Source organism: Triticum urartu, chromosome 2A (assembly GCF_056163025.1).
Source record: "Triticum urartu cultivar PI428250 chromosome 2A, HENAU_Tu73, whole genome shotgun sequence".
Lineage (NCBI taxonomy): Eukaryota > Viridiplantae > Streptophyta > Magnoliopsida > Poales > Poaceae > Triticum > Triticum urartu.
In genome coordinates this window covers 59,258,550-59,275,983 of record NC_141874.1, presented here as the reverse complement: position 1 = coordinate 59,275,983, position 17,434 = coordinate 59,258,550, and the positions used below count along the sequence as shown (strand labels likewise).

General features: G+C 49.0%; 1 protein-coding gene and 1 pseudogene across 1 annotated transcript; one reads left to right on the top strand and one right to left on the bottom strand.

The window, feature by feature from the left end:
- Positions 1-5,462: 5,462 nt before the first annotated feature.
- On the bottom strand, positions 5,463-7,426 carry LOC125540943 (ABC transporter G family member 3-like). Its single transcript, XM_048704461.2, has 4 exons — positions 7,078-7,426; positions 6,842-6,921; positions 6,188-6,474; positions 5,463-5,791 (listed from the first exon to the last, which is right to left on the bottom strand). The coding sequence occupies exons 1-4, from the start codon at positions 7,124-7,126 to the stop codon at positions 5,548-5,550; spliced, it is 660 nt and encodes a 219-aa protein (XP_048560418.2). The 5' UTR covers positions 7,127-7,426; the 3' UTR covers positions 5,463-5,547.
- A 2,821-nt stretch (positions 7,427-10,247) lies between these two features.
- Positions 10,248-11,537, top strand: LOC147983733 (uncharacterized; annotated as a pseudogene).
- The last annotated feature ends 5,897 nt before the right edge of the window (positions 11,538-17,434 follow it).

Sequence of the window (17,434 nt, the reverse complement as noted above, 5' to 3'; positions counted from 1 at the left end):
AAAGCTCTGGGACTGCCGAAGGAGCTGCAATTTAGACACCCGAAAGTAAGTACTATAGTAGCATTTTAAGCGCATCTACTAGTCATTCAAGCGCTAGTTTCATCAATACCATTTGGCATTCTTGCTTATCAGTTTGATTAACCTCTATTTCTTGTAAAGTGGTTGTGGCAGGAACAAGGGAATGATTTCTGTGGATACTACGTTTGCGAGTCCATCCGCCACACGACCTGTGAGCGGGGCTACACTGACGAACAATATGAAGTACGTAAATAATAACATTGACAATTTTATTTTATTACCATCATTTGTGTTGAGTTTCATTCATTCATATATATGTATTGACCCCCTTCTTTAAATTAGATGTTTCGGAAGCGGGATGAACTCCTAGCACCAGCTCGCATGTGAGCAATTCAAGAGGAATTGGCGGCATTCTTTCATGACCACGTGATCCCTGAAGACGGAGAATTCTATGTGGATCCTGAATCTGTATGATTATATTTGTAAGAGATGATTATTGTATATATGTAGCCGGTAGTGTCAGATAGATATACGAGAACTTGTTGTTCGACCAATCTCTCGGAGAAGGAGAGGTGGTCGATATCACTTCTCTCTGTATGCATATATGTTCATGACGATCTTCTGTTTTCTTCGTTTGCTTACTAGCTAGCTAGCGTGTCTAGTCCTCTCTATACGTATGTATAGTACGCAGCGTCGACCAAGCACGGACATAAGAGAGGACACTTCTGTCTATTAATTATAGCTAGCTAACACAATATATGAAACACCTAAATTAACCCCCCAAAACCCCCAACCCCCCCCCCCTTTAAAAAAACAAAACCCCAGCCACAGAAATACTGACGCGTGGATGCCTATTGGTCCCGGTTGGTGCCACCAACCGGGACCAAAGGGTCTCCTGTCTGGGCTCTGCGCACTGCCCACGTGGAGGCGCATCAGTCCCGGTTCTGGATTGAACCGGGACTAAAGGGTCGAGGCATTAGTACCGACACTTTAGTCCCGGTTCGGGAACCGGGACTAAAGGCCCTTACGAACCGGGACTATAAGCCCTTTTTCTACCAGTGTAAGGTCTCCAATAGATGACCTACAACAGCCTACCACCACGCCACTACATATCTTTTTGTTTGGTGAACGATAGTCATCATACTTGACCCCACAGAGCCACGTCAACATAATTAAGACACTATTATTTTGCTCGTTCCTATGCGTTGATTCACGAAATTAATTTCAAGCCATGCGCTTCTTCCATTTGATTGTCCATGCAGCCATCCCATTTAATGCCAACAATTTTTTTTCAACCTCATCAAGTGCCAATGTTAGTACTTTTTTTCTCTGTGCATTTTTAGTGCCACAGTTTCCTTTTTTCTCTGTTGCATGCACGCACGATCCGCTCCAGATTCGATTTTCTTGCTCTCCTCCTGATCCATTTTTTCCCTCTTCAGATCTTTTTTCGTTCGAGATTTTTTTCATGCAAAAATTGGTGTGAACAAAAGAGGATTCGATCCTTGCACCACTAGTGAGCCAACTCAATTAGCCTACGACTTGACCTACGATCCCTTTTTTGAACAAAAGAAAGTAAATGGGCTATTTAACATGTCTCCTCTACTACGTATGCATAAAAATGAGTTAATTTAGTGTTCGACTTTTTCCGTGCTTAGGTACCCCGTTCCTGCTAACTTTACCGACCGGGGGCGAGGGGGGGGGTGAAATATCCTCTGTTAACTTTCGTGTGAATAACATGGTAACTCAAATTTCATAGACCTGATAACTTATGTACCCCGGTCCTAAAAACTTTGTCGGCGAGGGTGGGGGTGGGGGAGTTGTTGAAACATACCACGGTAACTTCTGTGCAAATAACATGATAAGTCAAACATGGCGGACCTGATAACTTATGTACCCGGTCCTGATAGCTTGGTCGGCGAGGGTGGGGGTGGGGCAAGTCGCTAAAACATGCCATGGTCACTTCTGTGCAAATAACATGATAACTCAAACATGGCGGACCTGATAACTTATGTACCCCGGTCTTGATAGCTTGGTCGGCGAGGGTGGGGGTGGGGCAAGTTGCTGAAACATGCCATGGTCACTTCTGTGCAAATAACATGATAACTCAAACATGGCGGACCTGATAACTTATGTACCCTGGTCCTGATAGCTTGGTCGGCGAGGGTGGGGGTGGGGCAAGTCGCTGAAACATGCCATGGTCACTTCTGTGCAAATAACATGATAACTCATACATGGTAAACCTGATAACTTTGTAGGAGGGGTCGGGGTGGGGGTGTCGTTGAAACGTACGATGGTAATTTCTATGCAAATAACATGATAACTCACACATCGTAAACATGATAAATTATGTACCAGTCCTGGTAACTTTGTCGGAGGGGCCGGAGTGGGGGAGTCGTTGAAACATACCATGATAACTTCTATGCAAATAATATGATAACTCACACATCATAGACATTAAATTATGTACCCAGTCCTGGTAACTTTGTCGGCGGGGTTGGGGTTGGGGGGAGTCATTGAAACATACCACGGTAACTTCTATGCAAATAACATGATAAGTCACACATCGTAGAAATGATAAATTATGTACCCATTCCTGATAACTTTATCGGCGGGGGTAGGGTGGGAGGAGTTGTTGATTCATACCACGATAACTCACACATCGCAGACTTGATAATTTATGTACCCGACCCTGGTAAATGTGGCGACTGTGGCGGGGGGGGGGGCAACCACGGTAATTTATATGTAAATAGCTTATTAATAGACACATACTAAGCTGATAACTCACATATAAACGCCATTATAATTCTTTTTGTTGAAAAATATACAACCGGTAATTTCTATGTAAAAAGCATGATAATGTATACATCACAGATTTGATAACTAATATCTTACGTTTTAAACACCACGGTATCTTTCATCCAAGGGAAAAAAGTTTTTTAAACATTTTCATCGGTAATTTATGTGTTAAATTACCATACTTCCTCATGCCTTAACCTTCTCGTACTGTAGTTATTAGCCTTATCATGGTATAGTTATCATGTTGCTCATACCATAGTTATCACGCTGGTCATGCCAAAGTTACCAAGACAAACTTTACTTTTTTCTGATATGGCAGAAATAAGAAAGGTTCAAATAACATTGTTTATCTACAATAGACAACAACAAAAGGTGGCTTAGTTGGTTATTAGGCTCAATATGTATTGCATAGACCTAGGTTTGAATCCTCTTTCAAGCACTTTTATTTTATTTTCATATTATGCGATGAAAAACCAGAAAAAACCACTAGCGATTTACCACGGTTTTTGAGAGAAGGAAAAAAATCAGTGGAAAGCGAGCGTGGAAAGATAGCGATCACGTAGGAACTAGTCGTGCAGATCTGTCGCTAACTACCAGTCGACTGGTCGTTAGCACAGTCCAAGATATACAATAACAAATCAACAACATTAGATTTATTATTAAATGTACTTTCACATCGTATAGATATATTATGATAATTGTCTATATTGTTTTCTATAAACTTGGTCAAATTTTACGAAGTTTGACTTCAGTCAACTCTAATATGCAGAGTAAATAAAAACGGAGGGAATATGAACAGATGTCATGATGAGGTACATGACATGTTCGCAGAGCCGCTTGTACATCGTCTTGTATTCTCTTCCCCTATTAATATATAAGGCACACAATTCTCTTGGGTGTTCTTGAAAAAAATATGAGGAGGTACATGATCCACACGCCGATCATGGCAGGTTGCCCTTTATCACGTATTTAATGGTATGAGGTGCTCACGTGGAACCGGTCCGCCGCACAACCTTTGGTAGTCGAAGAAGAGTTCGTCGAGTGGCGGCACCATGCCATCCTCTTTCAGTGATGAGAAGGGCACCACAACAGTGTTCGTGTCCACAGCATGGTGGATCAAAAGCACCATAACACGACCATCTTCGACATTGAGGAGTGAAGCAAGTTGGTCCCTGAACTATTTTAGTGGTGTCAAGGTGCTTGAAGTGTAACAAGTGTGTCATACTAGGCAAAATATAGACCCTCGAATTATTCTAGTGTTGAGCTGGTCAGGCCTGGTTTGGTTGAAGGGGTCATTCAGGATGGGCTATGACGATTCCTGAAAAAAAATTGTTGTTTGGTTATAAAGCACTCAAATGGTTTCAACCAAAAATAGGAATATGCGCTGAAGATATTGAACCATCCCACCATAGAAACGGTCGATCCGTGCGGCCCGGTCCTGTTTGGCTCCTCGCATGATTATTTTATTTATATCATGATGTCTCTGCGTCTTGTGATTATTTATGTGAGGACCACATCCAAACCACCTTTATCCCATCAACAAAACAGGAAATGGGTTGATCCCACTCATCTTAACCAAACACCAAAACTGAACCATCCCATTCATAAAATTTGGGTGGTGACCCACTCATATCTATCCCTTCAACCAAACACACCATCGAGAACCTGGATAACAATTGCCATAGTTTGGGAACCTATGTGACACCCCCTTAAATAGTTCAGGAACCTACTATGCACTTCAGTCGACATCGGGGGACCCGGCATTTTTCTTCTTTGAAAACCCAACATTGCCAATGCAAGGCCGCGCCCGACAATGGCAATGGGCAATTTTTCATCCATATTTCATCGAGACGTAAGTTCTCTGCGTTTTCACTAAGAAAAAAAAAATTTACCCATAGAAGAAGGCATGGTTTTATCTCAGACAACATCATACAAGTGGTGGAAAGTTTGAACAGCAAGCAAGATGGAAGAACGCTCACATATAGTAGGCTGCCGCCCAGCAGTAGCTCCCCTCACAAAGGAAACTGTTCTCTCCTCCAAGATTTCGTTCGTCCACGCAAACTGCTCCTGCAAGGGCAGTTGTACGTACATATGCTCCACACATGCTGGGACGCTACAGTGCGTGATGTAGCTTTGCAAGATTTCTACTGTCGACGTGCCTGGCTTCAGAGCCTCAAACCATGAAACATGCAACGCAACATGAGTGAAAGATGGCCCATAGGCCATGCCGCCTTTGCTGCATGCCTCCAAAAAAGAGTTTAAAGCACTGGAAGTCCTGCAACTTGCTCTCAATGTGATGCTTTAGTCCTAGAACTTGCATTTTGATCCTATCCAGTCCCAAAACTTACATTAAATGTGTAAAGTTGGTCCTGATGAATCACAGAGCGACAAGCGGACGCCTGGGTCCTGACCCGGTCAGCGCACGACATTTTGCAAAGAGGCCCCTGCCTTTGGTTTGAATCAACCCACAAGACACGAAAACACCTGAATTAATTTTTTAGGATACCATGGTCTGCCCCCCCCCCCCCCCCCCCCCCCCGACCGATGTATGTGATCTATATCGCGCGGGTTTGTTTCTTTCCTAACAATGCAACTTGGGCATAGCCATCGGTGATTAAGTGGATCAAGCAAATAGCATCCCACTCGATTAACAGCCCTGTATCTAGTCTAAAAAATATATAAAAAGTTAGTTCTGTCCCATTACTGGATACCACCGTTTCACTCGTGGTAAATTTAAATTGATAATGCATGTAAAATGTCCTTGACAGAGTCAATAAACAATACTACAGAGAAACACTTATTCACCTGCAGGCAAGCCAATGTTTCCCCAAAGAAGAGGGTATTCCCATTTGAAAGCAAGCAAATCCGATCGAAAAGTCCAAAAACCTCCGTGCTACTTTGATACATTGTGAAGATGACTGTGCACCCAATGCTGGCAAGTTTCTTCAGTGTTACCATCAAGAGGAGTGCAGAAACACTGCATCAAAAGAAGAGAAGTTACACGGTGTAATTTAATCTGCAGTTATACTACAACGTTCAAAGATACAAGCTATGAAGCAAGAGTGCACCAATCGTGTTAACACCCATCCTTCATAAAACACAACACTCTCGTTCTTAGCAGACTGAAAAAGCTTAGACTGACGTTTTCCTCAGAATGCAGGACACAACCACACGCATACATAACAGGTGCTATTTTTACTAAAGGAAAACAAACAAGCAAAATGTAATTATGGTCTTTCTTTCCTTTCTTGCTCTCTATTTTGCTTACACACTTGTAACTGCTACTGCTACTCTTGGCTCTTCCTCTTACTAAATGAAATCAGCACTGGCTGCTTTTCGTCAGAAAAAGGTAATTATGGAGAAGAGAAACAACCTGTCAAGGTGATACAGAGGCTCATCGATGAACAGAACATGTGGCCTCATCACAAGCTCTCTTGCAATGCTGACCCGCCTCCTCTCGCCAGTCAGAAGCCTCTCTGTGAAGCAGTGTCCACCAATGAGTTTGTCAGCATAGTCACCCAACGACATGGCCGCGATAGCATCTTCCACAAATGACTTCTTCGAAGAGAAGACGCCCGGGAGCTGCAAGAGCGCCGAGTAGTACAGCATCTCCCGTACTGTGAGAGATTCGATTAGCACATCGTCCCGGTCAGCATACCCCTACAAGCGCTCCAAGGAACAGGACATAAACAATCCATGGCATGCAGTGCTAGCATCAGCAGCAAATCAACATTTTAGCAACGTAAGCATATGCACTGACGGAAGATCGGCTAGATAGAACATAGAAGCAATTGGTCATATCATAGATAATTCAGTTGTTCGGTGTGACATGATCAGATTGATAAGTGACACCCGGCTAAGTGGAGTAGTAATGAATGTGATAAGTGGAAGCTGTAAATGGCCATCAAAGCAATGAAATCTGACAAATACGAGGCAGAAGTTGACAGCAGTCTGAAGATGCTTGATTTAACAGAGCATACATTTCTCAACAGGATTGTGCATTTTGTGTGCGGAAGAAAGAGCTTACATATGATCCATATGGTAATGGTGACTTGACGCCATTGACAAAGACCTCGCCATACATCCGCTCGGCGCCGCGCAGCCTCCCTGAGAGCAGCTAGTGGCATCAGTTAGTGAGCTCAAATTCAGTTACTAGTGGAGTGGAGTGGAGTGGAGTGTGACATGAGTCAGTAACAGAAGCTCAAATTCAGTCAAAGCAGCAGAGTGGAGCAGTGGAGTGAGGGCGAGGCAAGAATCTGTAACCTGCGATGGCTCGGAGGAGGGTGGATTTGCCGGAGCGGGCGGGGCCCATGACGACGGTGAGGGTGCCGGGCAGGGCGTAGCCGTTGGAGCCCCTGACGACGCGGCGCCGTCCGTCCCGGACGGAGACGCTGAGCTCCTTCCAGACGAGCGCGACGTCGGCCACCTTGCGCTCCCGGAATCCGGAGCCGGACGCGGAGGGCGCCGGCAGGGAGGGGGACGGGGACGGGTAGGCGCTGCTGGCGGCGGAGGCGGAGGCGAGGTGGATGGAGGAGGAGGAGTCGTGGGCGGCGGCGTCGACGGTGATGGCGTCGACGATGGCTATGCCCAAGTTGCATTCTTTAATTCAGGTGTTTTCGTATCCTATGAGTTGATTCGAACCAAAGGCAGGGGCCTCGTTGCAAAATGCCGCGCACTGACCGGGTCGGGACCCAAGCGTCCACTTGCCGCTCTGTGATTCGTCAGGATTAAATTTGCACATTTGATGCAAGTTCTAGGACTGCATAGACTCAAAATGCAAGTTTTAGGATTAAAGCATCACGTTGAGAACAAGTCGTAAGACTCCCAATGCTTTTAACTCTCCAAATTTTTTACAAATTTCGTCCAAGGTGGTGGTACGTACCCCATGCATGTGGAATGCCCACATGCATGGGCTCCAGGCCAGGCCAGGGGCAGGGCATGTCGTGTCGCTCCTCTCTTTCCGTTACTACCTTCTCTGCCCAGGTCCGTCGGCGTGGCATTGTCCCTTGCCTTTACTCCTTGCCGCTCCCGCTCTCGCTGACGTGCGGGGCCGGGGCCCGTGCCGTCGCCTGAGGATGTTCGTTCGTCTCCATGACAAAACGGAAGGCGGAAGAGGACGGGCGGGAAGGAAAGTCAAGAGGCATGCATGCATGCATGCAGCGGCAGCAGAGCCCACAACGTGCGCCGATAACGACCCCGGCTGGAAACGCACGCTGCTTTGCCGCCGGCCGACGTACGTGGCCTCCCGTCGCACCACCCGAAACACGGACAAACCGGCCGGTGCGGTGCACGCACGCTCCCTCCCTCGCCGGTGCCATGATCCGTGCTCGTTCGTGTAGCTAGCAGGAAAGTGCAAGTCTTAGTAGTGGTTAAGCTACATGAGGTGAGCCGGTAGGAATCTGGCCATGTATATCCACATCTTAGTTAGTTTCTCCTTGATTAGGTGGCTCATTACGTCGGTCAATTATTTACACCCTTTCGTAACAAAAGAAAAACGTCGTGTGAGGATGAATGGCTTCACCTCCTCACTCGTTTTTCTTTTTAAGAATCTTTCAATCTATTCACCTTCAATCATGACAGTACAAAGAACAACAGATGTAAAAATATGACAACCATGTCCGTGGATCACCTAGCGACGACTACAAACATTGGAGCGAGCCGAAGGCGCGCCGCCATCATTGTCCCTCCATCACCGAAGCCGGGCAAACCTTGTTGTAGTACGCACCAGAGTAAAAAATCATCATCGATGAAGAAGGTCGTAGATCAAAAGGGTCAAACCTGTAAAAATCCAAACAAAGACCGGATCCAAAGGATCCACCGAAGACCGGCACCGACCGAATCCCGTGAGATCCGACGGAGACAAACCACCACACGCCCTCCGGCGATGCTAGACGCACCATCGGGACGGGGATAGAACGTGGGAAATATTATTCCTACTAAGGGACAGCGCCGCCGCTACACAGCTCTAACCCAGACGCTGAATCTAACAAGAATGAGATCGGGATCCCTCCCGCCGCTGGGGGGGGGGGGGGGGGGGGGAGGGAGATCCTACGCACCTCCATGGCCTAGAGGCCATCGAAGATGGGGTGGATTAGCGGCGGCGCCGACGGGAGAAGAAGAGCTTTTCTTATAGACAGGTGGTACGCGCATGTTATCTTATACTCTCTTTGATCCATAAACTAATAAATCAACGACACCTAACCTAATATACATAGAAGGAAGTACTCGTGCCGTTTGTAAATATAAATTTTTTAAAAAATTTCAATAGGCATTACATACGAATGTATAGAAACGTATTTTAAAGTATAGATTCATTTATTTTGCTTCGTATGTACTAATTCTTATTGAAATCTATAATAACACTTACATTTAAGAACGATGGAGTAGTATTTATTACGTGCGCGAGGGCGACGTGACAAGGTTGAACGGAGATTTGGACAAGCGTGGTAGTACGAGTTATCGTACCGTACCAATTTGCTACACTGTATATGGGTACTGACGGGGTTACTGCTGATGGATGCTGCCGGGAAGCGACACCACTCCATCGGTTGTGGTTGGAGTACCAGTACGTGTACAGTGTACTGCACCCCAAATTATGATGCTGTTTATTTCGTACTCCAGTCTCCAGGAAGCGAAATCATCACATTTTATTTTGTCGTGGAGCCTGAAATACACTGCTGGCGTGGACCAGCGGCTCGTGTTTCTCTGTGCAATCTTGAGGCCGTACGTACATGCGCGGGGAACGGATGAGCGTGACACTTGATCATGGGGCGATGATCACGACCCTAATCATGCTGTTTTCATGCGGCTAAGAGCAACTTCAATGGGGCGATCCACTTCATCCGCGGCCGTTCGTTTGGGTTGGCGCGGATAGAAAAGGAGGCCCAATGCGCCGACCCAAACGGACGCGCGTCCGTTTTTCGTCGCGGGCGACCCATTTTCGGCCAATTTTTAGCCTGATTTGCGTCGCCACGGACACACGAAGGACGCGTGTTTGCTCGCCTACTCCTGTCCCCGGGCCCGCTTGTCTGTGGCACATTGGCCTTCCCTCTCCCCAGCCAACTAGCAACCCTCGCCCCCGCCTCCTCCGTCACCGACGCCGCCGCTCATTTTGCCGGTGACTCTTGTAGCTGCCGCCGCCTTCACATCCGCCCAGCAACGCCGCCCCTGCCCCCAGTCGCCCACCGCCGCCGTTTTGCCGCCAGGGAGCAAGCTGGTTCCCCGCCGCTGTTTCCCCCACGCCCAGCCGCCCCGCGACCAAAAAGATGCCTCGCCGCCCCAGTCACAGACGACCGACACGCTCGTCGGACGCCGTCACCCTCGTCGGACGCCGGCCGGGCAGCTAGCTAGTCTGTGGGCGTCGCGTCTCCCCTCGCCGGCTGTCTCCTTCTTCGACGCCCGCAAGTTGTTCGACAGTTTGCCAAGGTATGAAAATGGACTCCGCCGACGAGTTCTTTTTCCACAATTTCCTTTGCAACTCCGACGATTCGTCCGACGACGAGGAGGAGATATTGGCTGCTGTGTTGGTCCATCACCACCTCAACAACCAGCAGCCGTTGTTCCGTGGCTCCATTCCGGGCCACCTTCCGGCGTTGAATCGTAATCGGGAGAGCGGGCATTTCCTTCTCTGGAAGGACTACTTTGATACAACAAACCCGTTGTTCAAACATCACAAATGCCGCCGCCGGTTCCGTATGAGTAGGCATGTTTTCAACCGTATTAGAGAGGGAGTGGTCGGCTATGATGACTACTTCGAGTGCAAAGAGGATGCCGTCGGCAAGATTGGTTTCTCCTCTTATTAGAAATGCACTGCCGCCATCCGAATGCTTGCATACGGAGTGCCCGGTGATCTAATTGACGAGTACGTCCGTATGAGCGAGTCTACATGCCTAGAGTCCCTGTATAAGTTTTGCAAGGCTGTGATTGTTGTGTTTGGCCCTGAGTACTTGAGAGAGCCGACAGCTGAAGATACAACCCATTTGTTGGCGATGAATGCTAGCAGGGGCTTCCCGGGGATGCTTGGCAGCATAGACTGCATGCACTGGGAGTGGAAGAACTGCCCTTCTGCTTGGCAAGGGCAGTATAAGGGACATGTCAGGGCTTGCACTGTCATACTAGAGGCTGTGGCGTCTCAAGATCTCTGGATCTGGCACTCTTTCTTTGGCATGGCTGGATCACACAATGATATCAACGTGCTTCAGCGCTCGCTGGTGTTTGCTAGGCTTGCCGAAGGCAACAGCCCACCAGTGAACTTTACTGTCAACGGCCACACCTACGACAAAGGGTATTATCTGGGTGACGGTATCTATGCTCAGTGGACCACTATTGTCAAGACAATACCCAACCCTGTCGGAGAGAAAAAGAAAAGATTTGCCCAAGAGCAAGAGAGTGCTAGAAAGGATGTCGAGCGTGCCTTTGGTGTTTTGCAATCTCGATGGGGCATCGTTCAGTATCCTTCTAATATTTGGAGTACGCAGAAACTATGGGAGGTGATGACTGCTTGTGTGATCATGCACAACATGATCGTAGAAGACGAGCGCCCGGAACGTCTGTACGATCAAGGGTTTCAGTTTCAGGGTGAGAATGTTGTGCCTGAGCATGGAGTAGCGGCAACATTTGAGCAGTTCACTCAGTTTCATGAAGACATGCGTGATTGGAAAACTCACGTGCAACTGCAAAATAATTTGGTTGAGTATATGTGGACTCATGTTGGCAACCAATAGATGTATCTTTTTTATTCATTTTGCAAAACTATGTGAAACATTTTTATTTTTATTTGGCCTGTAAACTATACTATTTATTTGGGCGGACTCTTTTGTTTGTTAAATTTTCATTTCACCATATGTGAGAATGCAATGCAAAATTAGGCGGCCAGCCGGCCACGCCTGCACATATAGGTCGGCGCATTGGGCACGCTGCCGACCCATATGAAAAACACGATGGACGCCGGGCGGGCGGCCGACCCAAACGAACAAAAAGAGGACGAAATCGTTGTCCGTTTGGGTCGGCCCGTTGGAGTTGCTCTAACTCTGCAAATTTACATTACGTGAACCCAGGTGCTACATATATACAGCCCTAGTGATCAGCGATGCAGAGGCAGAGCAAGGCTTTGGTTGTCCGTTCTCCCCCGATGTGCTCGACAAGTCTCTTCTACGGCTCGCCATGCCGTCGCGGAGTTAAAGCTGCCCTGGATGCTAGGTGGTGACGATGACAAGTGGCTGGTGGTCTTCGAGGAGGTGTTGGTTGACGCCAACTCCGTTCATTTTTTTTTTTGCCTTTTGTTGGTCTTCTCGGTCGCAACTGTCTAGGAGCCGCACCGGCAGTCGACTGTTTGGCATTGGCCGGCATGGGTTTCGGCGTCTGTGGCGACGAGGATTTCGTTGGCGAAAGTCGACGGTGAAGTCGGATCGGGTCGCTGGCTCGTGGAGGAGTGATGACGATGACGCTTGGTGACGATCTCGACTTTGCGGTTCTTCTTTTCAAAAGCTTTACTGTTTTTTTTTTCACCATCGAGTTTGGATTGCTTCCCATGAGTTCCATGTGGTAGCTTTATAGTTTGACTTGAGACATACTGCATGCGAAGCACGTACCAGAAACAATTAGGGCCTCCGGTGCCTTTTGTTGTTGTTGTTGTTGTTGTTGAGAATTGGCGCGTTTTACTCCGGGACACCGTCTCCCGTCGACAACTCACTCCGTATCACACGCACACCCCACGATTCGTTGTAGATGGGTGAAGTGTGACTGGCTAACTGCGTGCACGGCACATATACTTGGACCGATCCGCTGGACGTGCGTGCACGGCCAAGTTGTAGCGGCAGCCAGCGGTACGCGACTAGGATGGTGTCAACCTCGAGGACCGGCCTAGCCAAGCCTAAGCTACGGCCTCGTGTTCCATCATTCTTCTTGCATGTGCCCGGGTTCATCGCGATCGCATTCTCTACGGAGGCGTACGTACGTGCCCGGCGTGTCGCTTGATCGTCGACCAGGACCGATGATCATGATGCCTTTGTGCGACTGCGGTACACACATCTTTCTTGCACATCACATCGCCGGATCGCCCGGTCAGACGCCCGGCCGGCGTAGGCGCTCGCGGTCCCGACCGTGGCAGACGAAGAGCACCATCGTTTCCGTGCATTTGTTTTGCGAGAACCAGCTTTCATTTTTTTTCCTGCAGGTCACCTCACAAGCAATTTTCACCGGCCTTCTTGCATAGCAATTGCAGTTGCACCGCCCTCTTCATCCGCACCGGAAGAAAGAACCTGTTCTATCCGCACTACATATATTTCGCAGCATGCAGGTCACGGCAATTTTCACCGCCCTTCTTGCATTGCAATTGCATCAGCATCGCCCTCTTCATTTGCACTGAGAGAAACAACCTGTTCTATCCATGCTCCATGTAAGCATGCAGGTCATCGGCAATTTTCACTAGCCGTACCCATCAGTCGTATGGAGCAAAACAAAACGTTAGTACTAAGAAGAAGAGTACGATCATTCCTGTTACCACGCACGCACGCAGGCACGCACGTACTGGCCAAGTTGTAGCAGCAGCCAGCAGTACGTGACTATGATGGTGTTAACGTTGAGGACCGGCCTAGCATAGCTATGGCCTCGTGTTTCGTCTTTCGTGCATGTGCCCGGATTCATCGCGATCGCAATCTCGACGGAGACGTGAGACTTGATCGTGGGGCTGATCGATCAGGACCAATAATCGTGATGGTTTTGTGCGACTACGGTGCACGCATCTTTTCTTGCATATCACATCGCCCGGCCGGCGTAGACGCGCGGCCGGGGCAGACGCTCCCGGAGCGCGCGGTCCCGATCATGACAGACGAAGAACAGCATCCAAAACCGGAAAGGATCTTTTCCGCGCGTTTATTTTGCGGGAAGCAGTTTACTTTTTCTGCAGGTCACCGGCAATTTTCACCAGCCTTCTGGCATTGCCATTGTAGTTGTACCGCCCTCTTCATCTGCACTGGGAGAAACAACCCGTTCTATCCACACTCTATGTATTTAGCACCTTGTCAATGGAAGAAGGGGTGACGGTATGCTTTCGGGTTCATGATAGGAATTCAGTATACATCTTTATGAGTTAAATACACCGAAGGTGCCTCAACTTGTCTTGCACGGTCAGTTTAGTGTCTAAAGTTGCAAAATGTGTGTGGCTACATCTCAGATGACTGAGACTTAACCAAGTCTTAAGTCAAATGGCATAGCATGTATGAAAGAAAATAAAATGCACAAATCTCCACGTAAGACCATGCGGATATAACATCGACTGAGACTTGGTTAAGTCTTAATCGACTGAGATTTAGCAATCCCGTTGCAAAATATGTGAAATTGATGCTCGAACTTGTCCGACCGTGCAAATAATGTGCCCCCATTTTATCCGGGCGTACGACCAGCCCGCGTGGTACAAATGTGACAGTGGCCCACCTGTCGATGGCTAAGAAGCACTGGGTGGCCTGCAAGTGAGAATTTTTATACAACCCCTCCGCCCCCCCCCCTCTCCGTTTTGGGCGTATGGAGCAAACCTCTACCTGGTATCATTGACCCTTTCATTGCCGAAGTGCTTGCGCTACGCGAGGGAGTTATTTTTGCCCAATTGAGGGGCTTCTCGCATGTGGTGATGGAGGTCGACTGTTTAGAGGTGGTTAACATATGGCTTTCGTGTCATAATACAAGATCTATTGTGACGCCTATCTTCGAGGAAATCAGGGAAAGAGCTGCAAATTTTGCTTCTTTTTCGGTGCAACATGTTAGTAGGGATGTCAACGGCACGGCCGACCTTTGTGCCAAACATGCTACTTCCTTAGCGGTATTTGAGTGTTGGATGGATAACTGTCCATCCTTCATTGTAAGCAGCCTTAGGGCTGAGTGTAACCGAATTTCTTTCATGCAATAAAACTCCCGTGTTTCACGTCAAAAAAGAAAACACCGTATGATAGCGAGAAATAATATGAAAAAGAACTCCATGGAGGGGCATTGAACTTGGCACATCATGTTCAACAACGGCACGATCCGCCCAGCCACCCGAACTATGCTTCGAATTCAACTCTTAGCTAGAAAGCCATGTAAATACAATCCACGTATCACTCTGCAATTTTCTTTTACTTTTTTCAAGTTCATGTTTAGCTTCATAACACGTAAAATTTCACATATGAAAAATACAATTATCAATGTGCAAATATTTTTTATTTAAATCTTTTTCCATTCTCATTATTGTGTACTTCGAAGAGTAGACAAGAACACAAATTTACAGCAAGTTCTGGATACGAGTGAAGGCACCACATTTGCATGTTCGGACAAGGTAGGGCATCTATTTCATGTATTTTACAACTTTAGGCACTAAATTGACCGCGGAGGACAAGTTCAGGCGCCTCCAACGTATTTAACTCCATTTTTATATCTATCTATGTACGTACAGGCAGCGAGTTATGCACCGCACGAGTTGGTTTGGGGCCGTCCATGCATGGAGCTGAGCTGAGCTAGCTAGTTATAGTAGCGGCTAGCGGACGAGGGCAGGTGGATCGGCGTCGAGACAAAGTGCACATAAATCTGTACTTGGACTACCGGAACATGCAGATGCCGCGCAGCTAATGAGGGAGGCTAAAGCTAGCTAGGGCACATAAATCTGTACGTGCAGGCAGCCGCGGCAGCGTACCACCAACGGTACTCTCGCTCCGTGCACGCACTCACGCGTCCGTCCGTGATCATGGATCCACCACGGTCGACTTGCCACGCGCGTCAAGCTAATGCGCCGTCGCCCGTCGCCCGACCGGGACCTTCGCCGGCCAGATCAGTACGCGAGCACGTAAATCGCCAATGGAGTACGTACGAGCGTGCATTTACGCTGCTGCACGTACGCGGTCGGCCGGCGCGGCACGCGCCCGTGTGCCTGTCGGGCCGTCGCGTCGAGCGGCCGGGCGGCCGCGCCAGGTACGGGCAGGGCACGGCCGGGCGGCGGACGTACGCGCGCGAGTCGTGTCCTGCTTGTCCGTGCGAGCGAGAGGCCTGCCGGCCGCGTGCGTGTTCGCGCGCCGGTTGCCATCACGTATGCTTCGGCTGCACGCGCCGCGAGTGCCGCTCCGCGCCACCGGCGGGCACTGCCGGCTGGTGCGCGCAAGGGACGCATGTGCAGCAGTACCGGGTTTCTCCGCTCCACTCCGTGCATGCTCCCTCGGACGCATATGCACCGGCCCGCCCGCGTCGTCGTCGAGCTCTGTCCTGTTGCTCGGTGCGTGCAAGTGCGAGCGAGACCTGCCGGGTGCCGGCCGCGTGCGCGCTCTCGCCCGGGTTGCCATCACGTATGCTTTGGCTGCATGCACGCGCCCACGTACGCGTCACTCACGCATCCCGAGCACAGCATGCGTGGGCATGGCCTCGGCGCGCGCTGGCCGGTACGTGCGGTGTGTAACCGGGCGCGCCCTGCCAGGCTGATTGAGGGAGCGTGCGCGCCGCGGTTCGTCGACCGGCTTCCCCTGTGCAGTGATGTGCTGCCCTAGCTGCGTTCGTGAGCTCGTGTGGCGCGGGCGAGGGGGCGCGTCGGGATCAGCCGGACGTGGTGGGCTGCTCAGCGCATGTGCGCAGCTGAGTGAGATGGCTCCGGGCCAGGCCACCGATGGATGGAATGGCTAGTGGCTGGCCGTGCATGTTACTCGCCACGCCAAAAGCTGCCGATGATTCTGTTCCGCCGTAGGTGACCGCGACGCCGCTCGCCGTGGCCTGGAGGCGCGGCTGCGTGGCCCTGTGCCATCACCACCATGCGACAACGACCATGTACGCACACAACGTGAGTGAATTCCCGCTTTCACCTCTGCCGTATCGCTCTCGCCGTTCCCCTTTCCATGGCAAACATATCTACACGCTTTTTCCCCCTTCGATTTAACGGCATATCCACAGACTTGGCAGTAACTGAATTTAAGAACATATGCACAAACTTGGCAGCTGATTCAGTAAAGTCAGAGAACGTGCAGCCGAATTTTCTGGAGTTTGCAGGGTGGGTCTCTTGTCTATGATGCGCAAACTTCGGATCTCAAAAATAGAATGATCCCAAGAGCTACGCTGGGTCATCAGGCGTGACGCAAATACTATGACGGCACACATACACCTACGAGCCAAGGCCATGATGGCCTGGACCAAATGCATCTCCTCTCACCTGAACGCCGGCCCTGGACCATGTACGCAGCAACAAAATACCATCATGCTAAACAGTATCACCATCACCATCATCATCAATACCAAATACGTACAAAACATCATCCACCTCTGCACCAGAAACAAGACCACATACAGGTTTCAACTGGTTTTTCACTTTACAGTTTATTATTATTCAGTAACACCCCATCAGATCAGGCACTTCGGAGTCGGGTAGTTATCAGTTACACAAAAAGAATTGTTCAGTGGCAAGGGCTGTTCTGCTTGCAAAATGTAACAGCACATACTACTGACAAGATCAACTATACATTGCAGGCACCTTGGGTGATTTGCACCCAGCAGGCATCAAAATTCACAGCAGAAACCCGCACTTGGACAGCGTTCATGCAGACATTTTACCTTCTTTTTTTGGTTTGCCTCCCCATCTTCAATAGGTTTCCAGTAACCCTTCCACCGGGGCTTCCGC